The following is a 20386-nucleotide window of genomic DNA, read 5'->3' as shown; positions in this document are numbered from 1 at the left end:
TTTTTGCGCTGGCGAAAACGTGACACTAACGTGTGTGTTCATTCATTCATTCATCTTCTACCGCTTATCCGAACTACCTCGGGTCACGGGGAGCCTGTGCCTATCTCAGGCGTCATTGGGCATCAAGGCAGGACGGAGTACACCCTGGACGGAGTGCCAACCCATCGCAGGGCACACACACATTCTCATTCACTCACGGGGAGAACATGCAAACTCCGCACACACAAGGTGGAGGCGGGAATCGAACCCCGACCCTGGAGGTGTGAGGCGAACGTGCTAACCACTAAGCCACCGTGCCCCCAACGTGTGTGTTAAGAGTGTTATATAAAGTGGTTACGTGAACCAGCTCATAATGCTTGCATTGAATACATCACATTATAGCATTATATGATATGTTTGCTTGCACCAGATGATACAATACTTCCTCCATAACCTCGCCAACTTTTTAACGCAACGGCGTGCTGCGTGTGACGTCATTGTTATTGTTCGTTTGCGCATGCGGGTCAGTTCGAAACAGCAAACAGTTCACACTGGTATCTGATATAGGCCACATTTTAAAAGGTAATGTGAACAGCCAAACAAAAAAATCAGATCTGAGCAAAATATCCGAATTGAGCATTAAGACTTGCAGTGTGAACGTGGCTTTAGAGACTCAACGCGGAGGAAAGCTGATTTTGAGGAAAATTGGGTTGTAGCCGCATCTCTACATTACTACGATAAAAAAAGGTGTTATTTGTGTAATAAGAGCGTTTAGCTCAGGAGTTATTGACACGGGGAACTCGAATCTGTGAATATGCGGCCAACTTTACTTAAGTCAATCAATTTACTAATCCATCATGCTAATCCAAGTAAGATTGAAAGAAGCTTATGTTAATGTTAATGTTATATAAGCGACACAGTCGAAATTTACACTCAACGCAATCTATACTTTTAATGAGAAAAGTTCAAAGTCTGAGTTTGAACCTCATTCTCCTGGTATGAGCCTGTCTTTCTAATCCTCCTGCAGCACTTTCAACATTCCCTCTCCCAGCACGCACGAGACTGTATAGCTTCATCTGCATATCATCACGTAGGTATCTCTGAATAAGCATTGTACTTTTCCCCATGTAAACATTATCTGAAACTGCTGGCCCCTATCTGCATGATTTTATGCGTTTCTCTAGAACTGATTAGTAATTTCATGAATGATTAGGTGTACAGGTATTCCTGATAAAGTGCTCAGTAAGTATACATATCAGTTTAACAAAAATTAAGATCCTACCAGACGGTAAAATAGTCATACATGTCAAATAATAATAATAAGTACATGATTTTTAAATAAATGAAAAATCTTGTCTACACATTCTTTTATTCAATAATGCATGTCTCTTTAAATGAACATTCGATTAAATGGACAATATGCTCAATGAAAAAAATGTGCTGTTTAAATGTACCTGTTTGTGCACACTGACACTGTAGATTATACAACAGATAAATCTGCTGCTAGCCTTTAAATCATATAACTACTACTGTGGAATCGTTGATTTCTAGCAATTCATACCTACATGTGTCATATTCAACATAGGAAAAAAAAATAGTTTTCCAAATGTGTTTTAGAAACTACATGATATATCACTGTAATGACTACTGCTGCAAGTGTTGTTTTCTTGCAGCAGTTGTAATTAGTTAATAATTAGAAAGTGAGTAATTAGAAACACTTCAACTTGCAATGGGATTATAAATACAGTGGTGTGAATAAGTGTTTCCCCATTGCTGATTTTTTATTTTTATTTTTTTGCACGTTTGTCACATTTGAATGTTTCAGAACAAATTTAAATGTTAGTCAAAGATAACACAACATGCAGTTTTTAAATGGTTTTTATTATTAAGGGAAAACAAAATCCAAACCTACATGGCCCTGTGTGAAAAAGTGCGTGCTGTGGAGGAATTTTGGTCCACTCATCTTTGCAGAATTGTTGTAATTCAGCCACACTGGAGGGTTTTCAAGCATGAACCGCCTTTTTATTCATGCCACAGCATCTCAATAGGATTCAGGTCTGGACTTTGACTAGGCCACTCCAAAGTCTTCATTTTGTTTTTCTTCAGCCATTCAGAGGTGGACTTGCTGGTGTGTTTTGGATCATTGTCCAGCTGCAGAACCCAAGTTCGCTTCAGTTTGAGGTCATGAACAGATGACCGCACATTGTCCTTCAGGATTTTTTGGTAGACAACAGAATTCATGGTTCCATTTATCAGAGCAAGTCTTCCAAGTCCTGAAGCAGCAAAAAACAGCTCCAGACCATCACACTACAACCACCATATTTTACTGTTGGTATGATGTTCTTTTTCCTGAAAGAACTCCAGAGTATTTTCCCCAAAATTCTTGGGGATCATCAAGATGTTTTCTGGCAAAACTGAGACAAGCCTTTATGTTCTTTTTGCTCAGCAGCGGCTTTCGTCTTGGAACTCTGCCATGCAGGCCATTTTTACCCAGTCTCTTTCTTATGGTAGAGTCATAAACACTTACCTTAACTGAGGCAAGTGAGGCCTGCAGTTCTTTGGATGTTGTGGGGTCTTTTGTGACATCTTGGATGAGACACTTTTCACACAGGGCCATGTGGTTTTGGATTTTGTTTTCCCTTAATAATAAAAACCTTCATTTAAAAACTGCATGTTGTGTTTGCTTGTGTTATCGTTGACTAATATTTAAATTTGTTTGATGATCTGAAACATTAAAGTGTGACAAATGTGTCCAAAAAATTAAAAATCTGAGTCTGGTGTGTTGGAAGTACAGAAAATACTAAAAGTATTTTTACAGGATTTGGAATGTGTGACTTAAATGACGAAATTAATCAATTCAAGACTATAACACTATCACTAAAAAAGATCAATACTGATTCTGCTTGTGATACATATGAAACCAATTTGGAACTGTATGAACCAGAGTGTCTTCACTGTGTAAGTCATTAGAAATAGTCCTTCATATAAATGTTGCCCAAAAGTCTTAAAGTAGGCAAAATAATTTGTACAATTTGATTTGTTATTTTACATCATTCGGCCAGAAAGCTGCCCTCTGTTTTGGAAATAACACAATAACTTAAAAAAAAAAAAAGTAAAACCAAGTGAGAATCTACATAATGGTTTATAAGTTTTGGTGGAACAGAAAACCTTTTGATTTCTCAACATTTTGATTTCTCAACAGGAATAAACCAGTGCATTTTCTTTTTCCTTTTAAATGTTTTGAGATTTACAAAAAAGTAGGAATTGACTTAAGGTCTGAGAGACCAGAGCTAGTACAACAAAGTCAACTCTACTTTAATTAGCCATGGACAGAGAGTCAAAAGTGTTGCAGTTTCTGCTGTAACAAAGAATCTGGACAGCAATAGAATGAATTTTCTGTTTCTGTCCATTTTGTTTCTTAGTAATGAAGACGTGAAAGAAGGTAAAAATTATTTTAGCATAATTGTGCATTAACAGCAAGTGCGTTCCCTGGTTAAGTCTGTTTGTTCACGTCGCAGTTTCAAGCCCCTCACACCTGAGTCACTTGTGTTTAAATGTGGAATCTTCTGACCTGAAAAAAAAAGGAACAATTTACCATCAGATCATTATCTAAAATATATGTCCTTTTTGAAGCTACACTATATGGCTAAATGTGTGTGGACACCTAACCATCACATCATATAATAATACCTTAACCAAAGCTGGAAGCAAACAATTGTCTAGAATGACTTTATATGCTATAGCAAGGTCCTGTAGAGAACCCTGACCTTAATCCAGGGCCTGATTTAGCCTGTCTTGATTTGGAGTCAACTTTTGCGAATAATTTCTAAGATTTTTTTCGGACTGGCACAAATCTAGTGTCAAAATATTCATGTGTGTAAAACCAAAAACATGGTAATAAACAAAACTAAAGTCATAAGCAATGTTTGGAGCACAACTGTTGAAACTGTTTAAAGTGAAATATCAATTTCTTAGTAACCAAAAGTCTGATTGTGCTGAAATATGCTGTGTTAATCTGTAACGGGATTATGGTCATCTTCATCTTTCAACAGGCAATAATGTCCAGAAAGCACCAGGACCATCTCCTAAAGTTGATTCAGCTGCGAGATCAGGGCACCACCATTGCTTGCTCAGGAATGACAGCAGGCAGGTGTGAGTGCATCTGAATGCACAGTGAGACAAAGACTTTGGAAGGATTGCCTGGTGTTGAGAAGCCACTTCTCTCCAGGAAAAACAGACTGATATTCTGCAAAAGGTACAGGGATGGTACTGCAGAGGACTGGGTAAAGTCATTTTCTCTGATGACTCCCCTTTCTGATTGTTTTGGGCCTCCGGAAAAAAAGACTGTCTGGAGAAGAAACGGTGAGCACTACCATCAGTCCTGTGTCATGCCAATCATGTATGGGGTTGCTTCTCAGCCAAAGGAGTGGGCTCACTGACAAATTTACCTAAGAATACAACCATGAATAAAGAATGGTACAAAACATCCTCTGAGAGTAACTTCTCCAAATCATCCAAGAACAGTTTTTCTGATGAACAGTGCCTTTTCCAGCATGGCATGATGGAGCACCTTGCCATTAGGCAAAAGTGATTACTAAGTGGCTTGGGGAACAAAACATCATTATTTTGGGTCCACGTGTAGGAAACTCCCCAGACCTTTATCCCATTGAGAACTTGTGGTCAGTCCACAATAGGCTCAATAGTCAATCCTCAATATGCACAAAAAACATCACAAAGTCTGCATTAAACATGCAAGTCCGAACATTAAATATGCAAGAATATTTGTGAAAAATTTTAAGACTTGGTGAAAATTAAAATTTGTGTCATTCTCAAAACTCAAAACTAAGCAGACTAAACAGTAAGTAATAGAGAAATTGGTGAATTTGCAGCTTCAGAACAAAATACAGAGATAAGCCATAGAAGTTTGTAATCAAGATCAACATCTATCAAAGTTATAGAGACCAAAGTATGAGTTTTGGGCCAAAACATATGAGCTCATCTGTCAAGCATGCTGGTGGTAGTGTCATGGCTTGGGATTACATGGCTGCTTCTGGAGTGACCTAACTAATATTTATAGATGATAACTCATGACGGTAGGTGCAAAATGAATTCAGAAGTCTACATAAACATTTAATCTGGCAATTTACAGAGAAAAGCATCCATTCTAATTGTGAGGAACTTGTGACAATGACCCAAAACACATTGGCAACACGTCAGACAGTAATGCAACTGAGGATTGACTTGCCATTTCACCCCCTGAAGAGCAGACTGAAGGGATACAACCTCACCTTTATGGCTGAATGGGCAGAAATACCCACAGCCATAATCCAAAACCTAGAGGAAAGCCTCGCCAGAAGAGTGGAGGATATTATCATTTCAAAGGGGCCTAAATCTATCTGCAAGAGAATGCTCAAGCACATACTGGTATGATTGGTCAAGTGTCCACATCCTTTTTACAATATAACAGGTAAAGACCCATTCTCTATAAAAAATATAAAATATAATTTATATATATATATATATATATATATATATATATACATATATATACACACACACACATATATATATACACATATAAAGTATAAAAATATATATAAATATAATTAGTTATATTTTGACTAGCTTGTGGGCTAAATCTTAAGTATAAAAGAATCATAATGAAGTTTTTAATAAACATAATTAGCACCTTGTAATTTTTCACATTTAATTAAGACTGTAGTAAATGGGTGCTTATCTGTACTTACTTATCTCAGTGAATATTTCATTGATGTTAATAGCATTTTTGGCACTAGTTTCAACAAAAATAGCATGGATAGAGTCAGCATAGTCCTTGGCATCCTTCTCTTGTACCTCTCTGTAAAACAAAAGAGGAAGGAAAAATGCAGAAATTTCAACAATCAAACCAGTAGTACAATAATAAAATGATTAATTTATATATTTAAATTACATTACAAAGTACATAAAGTTGTTTATCTTTTTAATTTTTTTGTCTGCCACACTTAATGTTAAACATTAAGTTTTATATTTAAATGGAAATCCTTTCAAATTCAAAATTAATAAATTGACCAAAAATACATAGATAAAATATAAAATAAAGGTTTAAACCATAAAATACAGGTTTACAAAAAGGCCATATTACTAGATGGGAAAGTGTAGTTACAGTCAGCAGAAACCTGTTCTAAAGGTATTCCCATGTGAAAACAGGCACTTGCAGTCTCAAATACACTGCACTACTATTATGGGCTTATGCATATAAAAAGTCAAAGTGTCATGATGTTAATAATGATGATCTCTTGTATGACATCTTGTACATTAAACCATTTTATTTCATTTCAATCACATATGTGGTATCCCTTTTATGACCCCTGTCATAGCTCGTATTGTTGGAGTCCCTTCTGTTCTTTGTACGTTGTCCATCACATGATTACAATCATACCTAATAATAACCAACACCATGGTTGGAGACTCGTCTCACTCAGCTGGGGATTAAAAAGGGACAGCCAGTGACTCTTGGGATTGCTGTGGATGGGGCCATCCAGAGTCTGTCAAGCCTTCTTTAAACCACTGTTGTGTCAGACAGTTTTATTGTCGGGTCTTCATCAGCGATCATTTAAAGACTTTGGCAGGAAGAAATTAGTGTCTGTGGTGAACACGGAATTTGTGCTGACCCATTAGTTCACTTAACTATAAGTTTTTGTAGAAAGAACATTATTTATATTTACATTATTTACTGTCCAGTGTCACCCAAATGAGAATGGGTTCCCTTCTGAGTCTGGTTCCTCTCAAGGTTTCTTCTTAATAACATCTCAGGGAGTTTTTCTTTGCCACTGTCACCTCAGGCTTGCTCATTAGGGATAGATATTAGAGATATATTGTAACTTAATTTTAAACTTTAAATTAAATTATTTTTTTTTTTTTACTTTGTTTCTATACTTCTGTAAAGGTGCTGAGAGACAATGTGTTTTGTTAAAAGCGCTATACATATAAATTAAACTTTACAGAGAAATTAGTACAATCAAAAAATGGTTTAGTGTACAAGAGATGCTTAACATTAGGGATGTTATGGAAGTGTCAGATAAGGAGCACATTGAGGACAAGAGGGCAATAAATAGCAAAAGGTCCCTACTCTTCAAACAACCCTCCACACACACACTTACACACTTTCAGGCATTTACCATGGATCTAATAGCGCACATAGACACCCAAAGTGTGTATGTGCAAGTTCTGTCAGTTTAATTAACTTAATAAAGGCACCTACTTAATGTACATCAGCTTAATGTCTGATCTTGTTATTATAGCTTTGAGAAAGACAAAATGACCATACTCTTAGCAAAAATGAACCAAGACATTGATGGTCCATCAATGAATTAAAGCTAAATTCTTGTTGGAGCACCATGTAAAATGTCATTATAATCTACCACAAAAAAAACCATTCAACATTCTACCTAGTTCTTTACTTGATAGCCAGATACACATATTTGAATATACATACACAGATATATGGAGAATTAGATTAGAAAAATTAGAAAAATATAGACAACAGTTTTGTTCTCCACATTGTATTTTAGATTGCATCTAAAGCTGTGTGCAGAAAATTACATACAGTGAAGCAAGAGAGAGATTTTGCTCTTTCACCAGATTCTAAATCTGGCAGACAAATGGAGACCAAGCATTAGGAAATTTACCTGGCATCAGAGAGATCACATTTGTTGCCAGCAATGGCCACCACTATGTTGGGTGGTCCATGCTGACGAAGCTCCTTTACCCAGTTCTTCAAAGTTAGAAAGGACTCCTGAGAGTAAAAAAAAAAAAAAATTTCTGGGAAATTTTTGAAAAAAAAAAGTTCCAATCCAATTTCATATTTAATAAATAAACATTTGTACTATGTATTTACATCTGGATCTAAACTTAGATCATGGCAACTTTGGCAGACTACCCAATCTTTAGGTGAGCAATAGTATGGTCTTAACCAGTGTCATCTTGAAACTGTTGCCTTTATCTAGTGTGATGCTTTTCCTGGTTACATACCTTACTGCTGATGAGTGGTTTGCATCCTATGGTATTGCCTCTATGATTGATTTTTGCAACTTTCTCAAATGGTGAATTGTGGTACCTGCTCTCTTAGTCTGTAGAGATTGATGGTTATACCAATAACTGTTGGTTTATTCTTCACCTCTCTCAAAATGTCTGTCATTAGCTCCTTTGGATTTCCTTAGCCAATCTGTTTGATGTCCGGTTGTTAATACACCAGTGGTTTCTTTTTTTCTCAGCACATTTCAAATTGTTGTATTCAGCACATTTCAAATTGTTACTGGCTACAACAATGCTTGCTTTTCTCCCATAGACAGCTTTTTGCTCTTCAAGTTGTTTTATCCTTTTATCCTTTTGTGTTTGTGTCCTTTTTAAAGACTACTGTCTTTAAGACAATAGTCTTCAGATCTATAGATGAAATTTCAGGGTTCAGTGTGGATGGGTGCCATGTTCTAAGCTTTTAAACACATCTACTGCAAGTATCAAGAAATGAAAGATAAAATTCTGGTCTACTGCCTCATATTCATATTTTTATCTTCTATCCAAATCTTTTCAGTGTATAGCAAAAACAAAAGAATTGTCATTTTCATATATTCAATGAAAATATATGAACACATACACACAGATCAACCATAACATTAAAGCCACTGAAAGGTGAAATGAATAATGTGGATAACCTCATGACCGTGGCACCTGTTGAGGGGTGGCATATATATGATGCAGCAAGTGAACAGGCAGAGCTCAAAGTTGGTAAGCAAGGAAAAATGGACAAGATAAGGATATGAACTACAAGGGTAAAATTGTCAAGGCTAGACAGCTGGGTCAGAACATCTCCAGAATGAAAGATCTTGTGACAGGGTCATGGGCTTCCAAGGCTCATTGATTAGCGTGGGGAATAAAGGTAGCTGGTTTGGTCCTGGTCTCATAAACTGCTGGAAAAGTTAGTGTTGGCTATGAAAAAAATGTTGTCAGAACAGACAGTGCAACATAGCTTGCTGCACATGGGGCTGTGCAGCCATAGACTGTTTAAAGTGCCCATGCTGGCTCCTGTTCACTACCAAAAGTACCTACCATTGAACTCATGTTATGTAAACTTTTCCTAAACATTTTTTGGCAAGGTGTATTATCCTGCTGAAAGAGACACTTCCATTAGGGAATACCTCTGAAGTGAAGGGCTGTATTTGGTCTGCAACATCCTTTAGGCAGGTGGTATGTGTTTAGGTATGTGGTATGCCAAGAACTGAAAGCTTTCCACCATAACATTGCCCAGTACATCAGACTGCCCCTATTGGCTGGCCTTCTCCAGCAGTCTGGTTCGTCTTTTTTTTTTTCCTTGGGCCAACATTGGTCAATGCACCTGCATGTACTGTTCTGCCATTTTGGATATGTACTAACCCAGTTGGTAGCCAGCCACCCACCCAGCCAGCCAGATAAATAGATACTATCTATACATTTAACGAACATCTAATCTGCATTCTGTATCTGCATTTTCAGTCCAGATATCTTTAATAAAACAGTTAAGAAATGACTCAGTACCTCCTTCGTAATGTCATAAACAATGATAGCTGCAGCTGAACCTCTGTAGTACATAGGGGCAAGGGCACGAAACTATGGGGATAAAGAAAGACACATAATTAACATTTTAGAGTAAGCAAGTTATCTTGTGACCACCACCACTGAATTCCTGGGATTAATGTCCCATAAAAAAATTAATGAATAATCAAACTAAAAATATTTTGGTCCTGTAAATATAGAGCTGCATGTGACTGTAGATTGATCATACCTGCATTGTTTATTGCATATTTTGTATTTTGATCTGTAAACATTTATTTGAACGAATTTTCAGCATGAATACTGGGCATGATGTATTAGAGTTTTATAAGACATCATCTATGACATGAAAGTTTTTGTCAAAGTTCAAGCCATCTGGAACCAAGCTGTGGGTTGACTTTTGCATCATTTGTGAAATATAATCACATACAAGTCTTCTGTAAGTGTTAAGCAAAGTAAGAGCAATGAAGATTTGTTCATTAGTGTGGTTATGACATCACAAAGAAAATCCAATACTATCATCTCATGGTTGTTCCCAGGCATGACAGCTTCTCTGGCAAGCTTCACATAAAAGAATGGACTTTTTTTTTTATGCATTTTTTTAAATAATAAATAATAATAATAATAATAATAATAATAATAATAATAATAATCTGTGAAGTGAAACTATATTAGAAATATGATTTCTAGACAACCACCACACACAGGGCCCCACAGCCTCTTAACAATTTTCCTCCCACACACTTACTGGTGTAAATATGTAAAGTTATTCTACATTTATTTGCTTGTTTTATTATGGTGTGGATAGTAAGAGAAATGGGGTAGGTGTGGTCCTGAAGAAGGAGTTTGTGAGGAATGTTCTGGAGGTGAAGAGAGTGTCAGACAGGGTGATGAGTCTGAAGTTAGAGATTGAAGGGGTGATGTTGAATGTTGTTAGTGGTTATGCCCCGCAGGTAGGTTGTGAGTTAGAGGAGAAAGAGAGATTCTGGTGTGAATTCGATGAGGTGATTGAGAGTATTCCCAAGGGTGAAAGAGTGGTGATAGGAGCGGATTTTAATGGACATGTTGGTGAGGGGAACACAGGTGATGAGGAGGTGATGGGCAAGTTTGGAGTTAAGGAAAGGAACCTTGAAGGACAGATGGTAGTAGACTTTGCTAAGAGGATGGACATGGCTGTGGTTAACACTTATTTTCAGAAGAGGGAGGAACATAGAGTGACTTACAAGAGTGGAGGTAGGAGAACACAGGTAGACTACATCCTTTGTAGAAGAGGCAATCTGAAAGAGATTAGTGACTGTAAAGTGGTAGTGGGAGAGAGTGTAGCCAGACAGCATAGGATGGTGGTGTGTAGGATGACTCTGATGGTCTGTAAGAGGAACAGGTCAAAGATAGAGAAGAAAACTAAGTGGTGGAAGCTGAAAAAGGAGGAATGTTGTGAGGAATTTAGACAGAAGTTGAGGCAGGCTCTGGGTGGTCAGGTAGTGCTGCCGGATGACTGGGAAACTACAGCAGAAGTGATCAGGGAGACAGGGAGAAAGGTGCTGGGTGTGTCATCTGGAAGGAGGAAAGAAGATAAGGAGACTTGGTGGTGGAATGAGGAAGTTCAGGATAGTATCCAGAGGAAGAGATTAGCCAAGAAGAAGTGGGATATGGACAGGACTGAAGAGAATAGACAGGAATACAAGGAGTTACAGCGCAGAGTGAAGAGGGAGGTGTCTAAGGCCAAGCAGAAGGCATATGACGAGTTGTACACTAGGTTAGACACTAGAGAAGGAGAGAAGGACTTGTACAGGTTAGCTAGACAGAGGGATCGAGATGGGAAGGATGTGCAGCAAGTTAGAATTTATTATCTATTAATCTAGAATCTATTAAGGATAGAGATGGAAGGGTGCTCACAAGTGAGGAGAGTGTACAGAGGAGATGGAAGGAATACTTTGAGGAGCTGATGAATGAGGAAAATCAGAGGGAAAAAAGAGTAGAAGGGGTGAACTCTGTGGAACAGGAAGTAGATAAGATTAGAAAGGATGAAGTCAGGAAGGCTTTGAAGAGGATGAAAAGTGGAAAGGCAGTTGGTCCTGACGACATCCCGGTAGAGGTCTGGAAGTGTCTAGGAGAGGCAGCAGTGGAATTTTTAACTAGTTTGTTCAACAGGGTATTAGAAAGTGAGAGGATGCCTGAGGAATGGAGAAGGAGTGTGTTAGTGCCGATCTTTAAGAATAAGGGTGACGTGCAGAGTTGCAGCAACTATAGGGGGATAAAGTTGATGAGCCATACAATGAAGTTGTGGGAAAGAGTAGTGGAAGCTAGGTTAAGGACGGTGGTGGAAATTTGTGAGCAGCAGTATGGCTTCATGCCCAGAAAGAGCACAACAGATGCAATTTTTGCTCTGAGAATGTTGATGGAGAAGTATAGGGATGGTCAGAGGGAGTTGCACTGTGTGTTTGTAGACTTAGAGAAAGCGTATGACAGGGTGCCAAGAGAAGAGCTGTGGTACTGTATGAGGAAGTCAGGAGTAGCAGAGAAGTATGTCAGAGTGGTGCAGGACATGTATGAGAGGAGCAGGACAGTGGTGAAGTGTGCTGTAGGTCAGACAGAGGAGTTCACAGTGGAGGTGGGACTGCATCAGGGATCGGCTCTGAGCCCCTTCCTGTTTGCTATAGTGATGGACCAGTTGTCAGAGGAGGTCAGACAGGAGTCTCCTTGGACGATGATGTTTGCAGATGACATTGTGATCTGTAGTGAGAGCAGGGAGCAGGTGGAGGAAAACCTGGAGAGGTGGAGGTTTGCGCTGGAGAGAAGAGGAATGAAAGTCAGTCGTAGTAAGACTGAGTACATGTGTGTGAATGAAAGGGAGGGAAGTGGAACAGTAAGGTTACAGGGTGAAGAGGTGAAGAAGGTACAGGAGTTTAAGTACTTGGGGTCAACAGTCCAGAGTAATGGAGAGAGTGGGAAAGAAGTAAAGAAGCGAGTGCAGGCAGGTTGGAGTGGGTGGAGAAAGGTGTCAGGAGTTCTGTGTGATAGGAAAATATCAGCAAGAATCAAGGGGAAGGTGTACAGGACAGTGGTGAGACCGGCCGTGCTGTATGGTTTAGAGACAGTGTCACTGAAGAAGAGACAGGAGTCAGAGCTTGAGGTAGCCGAACTGAAGATGTTGAGGTTCTCTTTGGGTGTGACAAGATTGGACAGGATTAGGAACGAGTACATCAGAGGGACAGTCCATGTTGGACGTTTGGGGGACAAAGTTAGGGAGGCGAGATTAAGATGGTTTGGACATGTTCAGAGGAGGGAGAGTGAGTATATTGGTAGGAGAATGTTGGACATGGAGCTGCCAGGCAGGAGGCAAAGAGGAAGGCCAAAGAGGAGGTATATGGATGTAATTAATGAGGATTTGAAGCTAGTGGGTGCAAGTGTTGAGGATGCAGAAGATAGGGTTAGGTGGAGAGAGATGATTCGCTGTGGCAACCCCTGAAGGGAAAAGCCGAAAGAAGAAGATGATTCTACATTTATTTGCTAAAACAAAGTCTGCACATGTTATTGCATGAGATTTTGCTTAGACATTAGACATGTAATGTAATGATTGTAATGACATGTGACACCAGACGCAGAGTTTACTGCCACAGGCTTTTAACTTTAACTGCCTGTTTCACAGGGATTTAATTACATTAAAAAGGCAAGTTAAATTTTGTGCCCTATAAGCAGTCATTTCATCCATGTTTGTAAAGACTTTCCAGAAACGTCAGTTAATTTCCTGGATAAATGTTTGACAGTTACTTCCTTTTTTGGCCTTTGTCTGTTAAATCACTATACAGTGATGCTGACCGGACAGGTTTTTATTAAAACAACCGGCAAATGTTAGTGAGGAAAGACAGACAAAAAAGGCAAAAACAAGTGAAGAGAAAAGCGATGAAGAAACGTAAGCAAAATTAATGTAAAGAAAACAAATTGTAGCAATTAAGTTCAGTTACGTTAAGAGAAATTCAGTTCTGTCAGGACCACTTTTGTGGAAAGAGCATGGTTCCGGCATGGTGGAGTCGGGGTTTCAATTCATTTAAACGGGGAAAATTGTTTTGAGATACGAGCAATTTGAGATACGAGCAAAGTCACGGAACAAATTAAACTCATATCTCAAGGCATCACTGTATAAATTAAGTTATTTTTCCTGTAATTTTAAATTACATGAAACTGGAGCATGCACTGGGGGGCACGGTGGCTTAGTGGTTAGCACGTTCGCCTCACACCTCCAGGGTTGGGGGTTTGATTCCCACCTCCGCCTTGTGTGTGTAGTTTGCATGTATTCCCCTTGCCTCGGGGGTTTCCTCCGGGTACTCCGGTTTCCTCCCCCGGTCCAAAGACATGCATGGTAGGTTGACTGACATCTCCGGAAAATTGTCCGTTAGTGTGTGATTGCGTGGGTGAATGAGTGTGTGTGTGTGTTCCCTGCGATGGGTTGGCACTCCGTCCAGGGTGTATCCTGCCTTGATGCCCGATGACGCCTGAGATAGGCACAGGCTCCCCGTGACCCGAGGTAGTTCGAATAAGCGGTAGAAAATGAATGAATGAATGAATGGAGCATGCACTATCCTTTCATGACACTACATTGGGTAGGAACTGACTTTGCTCTTAAAACAACCTCAATTTAGCATGGCATGGATTTCAAAATATGTTGGCAGCATTTCTTCAAGATTGCATGATTGCACATGATTGAATTTGGGTCCATAGATTCACCAGGCTATGCAGAGTTTGGTGAGAATAAAAAGACACAAAAAGACACACTGAATTAGCAAATTCAGATAACCACTATGTACATTTCAGCATTTCAGAACGCACAACATCTTGAACCCTGAAGGAAATAGGGTTCAAGATGTTGTGCGTTCTGAAATGCTGAAATGTACATAGTGGTTATCTGAATTACCATAACCATTCTGATGCTGAAACAAATCTGGTCATTCTCTGTTGAACTCTGGAAGTAAAAATCATTTTCCTTCTGCAGAACTGCCACTCACTGGATAAAGACATAGATTAGAAGGAAAATGCCAGGGGGTCAACAGTTATACAGATTGAAGGACAGCTTCATTCATCAGGCTGTCAGGAAGCTGAACTTACACTCGAACTTGCCCCCACTTCCCTTTTCTGCCACAGGCACCACAGATCTATGAACCCAACACACCCTTCCAGATCCCACATCCCCAGGTCCTTCCACTCCCCCCTCCCACTAACATATGACAACATGCACCAGTCACTTTGTGCAGCATTGGTCTGCTCATTTTTCACTTTATCTGCATATGCCTTGCACTGCTTTATTTAAATTCCATTGTTAATATTATGCACCTTGGGACTTCAGATGTTTGATGTGAACATTACCTGAAGCTGCTGGTCCATATCTGATTGGTTTTGTGCATTGCGCTGTCGGCCAAGAGAGTCGCTGATTACATAACTACAATGAATGAGCAGGTGTACAAGTATTCAGTTACAGTTTATGAGCTCATGATTATAAATAATAGGTTGAAAAAAGCTAATACCATTTTTTTTCATGTCTCGACTATTGTAAGCTATCTAATTAGCAAATTCGACTTATACCAGGGGTACAGTGCTGCCTGTTACAAAAACATAGCTAACTAATCTTAACATTCATTCATTCATTCATTCATTTTCTACCGCTTATCCGAACTACCTCGGGTCACGGGGAGCCTGTGCCTATCTCAGGCGTCATTGGGCATCAAGGCAGGATACACCCTGGACGGAGTGCCAACCCATCGCAGGGCACACACACACACTCTCATTCACTCACGCAATCACACACTAGGGACAATTTTCCAGAGATGCCAATCAAAGTACCATGCATGTCTTTGGACCAGGGGAGGAAACCGGAGTACCCTGAGGAAACCCCCGAGGCACGGGGGGAGAACATGCAAACTCCACACACACAAGGTGGAGGCGGGAATCGAACCCCGACCCTGGAGGTGTGAGGCGAACGTGCTAACCACTAAGCCACCGTGCCCCCCTCTAATCTTAACATATCACTGATATTATTTACCATTTACTAGAGACACATTGCTTAATATTATGTAGATTTCTTATTTTGGTATCAGTCCCCATAGTGTTAAGTACCAAAAAGCATGCATGGAAAAATGGTATTACTCATCACATGCCTATTCTGCTGTTAATATCCCAAGATAACTGCTAAAATGACTCTAGTTTGTTCATATTGTGAACTTTACAGTGCTGAAAACAGTAGAAAAACTTTGATATTTCAAAAGGTGTAAATATGTAAAAATAAAAAAATAAATAAAAATAAACAAAGCTAAAGGTATACTGGTTTACCTTTTATGATTCCAACTGGAATACCCTTACAAACACCCTTTGAGGTCGGATGGCATAATTTCCCTCTCTCTATAAAACATCCCACCCACAGGTTTCAACAACAGCATTTAATATATTATATACAACAAACACACCAACCAACAATTCACCACTACATCTATACATTTATATTTTACATCAACATTTATCTTATTCATTCCTATTGAATCCAATGATAAGCCAGGCCAAGAAAGAACTGTCAGTGAGACTCAAGACGCAGTCTTGATTTTAGTCCTGAAACTCATCATTCAGCTCAAAGTTAACAGATTGTCACCAAGTGCTGCCTAATTGCATTAATGTCATCCACGTTTTGTGATGAAGCCAATAAAAATTACTTTACCAAATCCATGGTGGGGATGTTGTAAAAAGTGGAAAACAGCTACAGAGGCCCAATGTAGGGAGCATAGCAATGGGGTGGTGTGGATGAAACAAGCAGCTGGATTCTGAATCAGGAGTGAGATGCTATAGTCCAGTCTTGAAGTGACAAGTAGCTGAAAAACCAGCTTTTCCTATTAAAAGCTGGACTTAGCAGATCAGATAAGAAATCGAACAGGAGAGTATGGTATGCAACAAGGTCTGTATTTAATTGTGATTTCCTCTACTTACAATTACATTGCAATTCTGATCAATGGTATTTGTTTACCCTTTCTTGTCCTGCTGTGTCCCAAATAAGAAACTTATGAAGCTCATTTTGGTACTGCACTGTCTTCGTCATAAATGATGCACTGCAAAAAGACATAAAAATGTTATAATTATTTAGTACAACTGCAGTGCAAAACAAACACACACTAAACAACATCCCTTTAAAGTGTCCTAGCATTTAAATCTGATTATAAAACACATATTCTATATCTCATACACAACTGAATGATATATAAAACAATACCAAAATAACAGAAATAGGATATCCTTTCATGGCCTTATGATAATATTCAACATGACTACTCAATGAAGGGACAAAACACTTACCCAATTGTAGGTATAATGTTGGGATCAAAGCTGTCCTCCACAAATCTGCATACAATACTTGACTTTCCAACCCCAGTGTCCTTGAGCAAGAAAAAATATAATCAACTATCAAAATATACATTGTTGCATAAATATGACCCAAAACATCATCAGATTTTTATACAAGTCCCAAAAGCAGACAAAGTGAACTCAAACAGATCAGACAAATATATTATACTTGGTAATTCTTTTATTCAGCAAAATGTTCCAATAATTATATATATAGAGAGGCAAAAGTATGTGAGCCTCTAGGTTTAGTACTTAATTTAATGGTCAAATTAAAGTCTATCTGATTTCAGTCAATGAGATGACAATCGGGTCTCTATAAGTGTCCTTTTATATGTAAACAATAAAGATATTAAAGTCTAATATTCATGACGTGTGATTGTGTAAGGGGATCATTGCAAAAACAAGGGAGATTTATGTGGACTTCATGACAAGAGTTATTGTTTCTCATCAGGCGGGAAAAGGTTACAAAATCCTCTCTTAAGAGTTTGGACTCCAAAAATCTATAGTTAGATAGATTCTGATACATTCCCAGAAGTGGTCAACCAACAAATATCACTTCAAAAGCAAGACATGTAATAGTCTATTGGGTCAGAAAGAAACCCAGAGTAACTTCTAAGCAACTAAAGGCCTTTTTTACTTTGGCTTATGTTAATGTTTGTGACTTTGCCATCAGGTGAACACTGAACAACCTTGGTGTGCAAGGAAGAGTTGCAAGGAGAAAGCCACAAATCTCCAAAAAGAACATTGCTGCCCATAAAGTTTGATAAAGATCATGTGAACAAGTCAGAGGATCTTTGAAAAAATACTCTGTGGAGGAATGAGACAAAAATAAAACTTTATTTTAAAATGAGAAGCATTATTTTTGGAGAAAAGAAAATACTGAATTCCAGCATAAAAACATTATACCGTCTGTGAAACATGGTGGTGGTAGTATCATGCTTTGGGCCTGTATTGCTGCATCTGGGTCAGGACAGCTTGCCTCATTGATAGAACAAGATAGAATTCGGAATTATGCTAGTGAACTCTAAATGAAAATGACAGGATATTTGTCCATGAACTGAATCTCAAGAAAAAATGGGTCATACAACAGGAAATGATCACAAGCACCCAAGTTTGTGTACCAAAGATAAACAAAAATAATAATTTTAGAATGTCCAAGTCGATGTACTGACTTTAATTCAAAAGAAAAAATGTGGAAGGACCTGAAGCAAGCAACTTGTATGAGGACACCCATTAAAATCTGAGTGTTGAAGCTCTTCTGTACTGAGGAATGAAATAAAATTCTTCCAAGCCCTTGTGCAGGAATGATCAAAAGTAACCGGAAAAGTTACTTGCAGTTATTGCTTCACAACAGATACTGAAAGCAAAGGTTCACATACTTTTGCAAGGCACAGATATGTAATGCTGGATATTTTTTCTCACTAATTAGATGACAATATTTTTTGCTCGTTTGTTTGATTGTGTTCACTTTGTTTACTCTAAGGGCTTCTGATGATTTTTTGGGTCATATAGAAATATAGGAGTTTCTGAAGGTTCACAAACTTTCAAGTGACAACGTATATTAAACTGAACTTTTAGTTGAGAAATAAAAATCATTACCCTCATGTTACTAAAAATCTAGAAAAGCTAAAAAAATCAGGACTTGTGATCTGAAATTAATACAATATTTTTTCTTTAGATAATAACGTTATTGCCTTGAGTTAACAACTTCCACGATTTCTTCATGGACTTGTGATACTGAGTTTTTTTTCTTATGATCAACCTATGATCAACTATTAGACTTATTTTTTTCAAATGCATCTCAAATACATTGTTAAACATACATACCATATACACTGATTTCCCATAACATTAAAACCATTGGCAGTTGAAGTGAAGAGCATTGTTTATCTTGTTAAAATGACGTGTCAAGGAGTGCGAGTGACCATTCAGTTCTTTGAAGTTGGCCAAATTATGTTGACTATAAGACTGGGTGAGGGCACCTCCAAAACAGCAGTCTCTAGGTGTTTTACAGTGTTCCTGGTATGCAGACTTTAGTATTTACCAAAAGTTGTCTGAGAAGGATATAATGATAAATGTATGTGACACTGATGTGATTGATTAATTTTGAGGTTTCTTTTTTCATCACTATATTTACTAATTCACATAATACTACTTATGCATATTCTCTGAATTTACACAAAACACTTATGGTGAATTGATATGAAACATGATAATCTTATAGCTGCTCACTCTTCATCTCATTAAGCATCACAGTTAGGGTAGTTAACTACAGTCTTTCACAATGACAGCAGATCAAATAATTTGGTCACTTTTCACACATCAAACTATTTAATTTCCATACACTATGTTTTTTTTTTTTGATGTTCTTACCATACTACTTTCTGTTCAGAGTTTAGCTTAACAACAAGGGTGTATAACTTGATGGTTAGCTTGAATATGAACGAATACAAATAAAAAATTCTTAAAGTGGTGAATAATGGCGTCTGCTGTAAACAGGAGCTAGTTATAAATGTTTTATAGTCACTCATTTATTATACAAACTGCTTTTAATAAACAAATCTTCATTGAGAAGGCTTGTAGAGCCCCAGAACCGAATCTGCTTACAGAGCTACAGCCATTATATTACACAATCATGTCCAACAAAATACCAAGAAATGCTGATGATCAGCAATAAATAGTTGCTCCTGCTGAAACCATTATTGATGAAAGACCAAAAGAAAACAGCGAAAACAATGTTAAACGCATCTTACCCCAAGCAAGCACACTTTCAACTCCCTGAGTGACATTTCGATCCCTCAAAGAAGAAAACGTTCTTAAACATCCCAGACTGTTTCATAAAAGTCGTCAACAACTAGTGCTCTGTTTTGATGTATAGACATCTGTCCAGCAGAGTACCGACATATTTAAAATGCGACTCGTATCTAACAAACATAACAATATATAACTGGTATAGAGAAATGCCCTGGTAGCCAAAAGGTTTTATTAACTAAACTAAAAATAAATCAACAGATGTTATCGCTTAAATATTAAATAGTTTACTAGTTTCGTTATTAAGTGGACAAGCAGACACATAACAATACAATGACCACCATCTTGAAGGGCTGGAGCGTCACGTGATATACTTTTTTTTCTACTTTTTTTTTTTACCAGTTTGAATATTTTGTTTTCTGTGTACAGTATTGCTCACTGTTGACATACTACGTAAATAGCTTACTCTTGTCCAAAAAATATAGCTGACGTGTTTCGAAAATGATTAATGGTGAATCTATAACAGAAGTGCTAGACAGAACATACAGTTTATTGTGGAACAGACTGGGGAGATATTCAATCTGTTTAGCGCTCCCCCTAGTGAGCTAGAAGGAATGGTGGCGCGGGTGCACGCGCTTAACAGTCAGTCAACTTAGAGTTGATAAAACTCTTTTCAGCTGTTCTGTAACCGAAA

The 20386-nt window shown here is 38.1% G+C and overlaps 1 protein-coding gene across 2 annotated transcripts; it reads right to left on the bottom strand.

Annotated features, from left to right (window-relative positions):
* Positions 1-1331: 1331 nt before the first annotated feature.
* Positions 1332-20043, bottom strand: rab22a (RAB22A, member RAS oncogene family). Of its 2 annotated transcripts, XM_060868518.1 has the most exons (7): positions 19695-20043; positions 16894-16973; positions 16568-16649; positions 9550-9621; positions 7668-7774; positions 5727-5836; positions 1332-3550 (listed from the first exon to the last, which is right to left on the bottom strand). In XM_060868518.1, exons 1-7 carry the CDS (start codon positions 19728-19730, stop codon positions 3450-3452), a joined length of 588 nt encoding a protein of 195 aa, XP_060724501.1. In that variant the 5' UTR covers positions 19731-20043; the 3' UTR covers positions 1332-3449. The 2 variants fall into 2 exon arrangements, with proteins under 2 accessions (XP_060724501.1, XP_060724503.1); XM_060868520.1 differs by lacking the exon at positions 9550-9621.
* Between the last annotated feature and the right edge of the window lie 343 nt (positions 20044-20386).

The sequence above is a fragment of the Tachysurus vachellii genome, chromosome 4 (assembly GCF_030014155.1).
Source record: "Tachysurus vachellii isolate PV-2020 chromosome 4, HZAU_Pvac_v1, whole genome shotgun sequence".
NCBI classification, from domain to species: Eukaryota; Metazoa; Chordata; class Actinopteri; order Siluriformes; family Bagridae; genus Tachysurus; species Tachysurus vachellii.
Note: the sequence above shows the minus strand (reverse complement) of the source record. Positions and strands in the feature narration are given on the sequence as shown.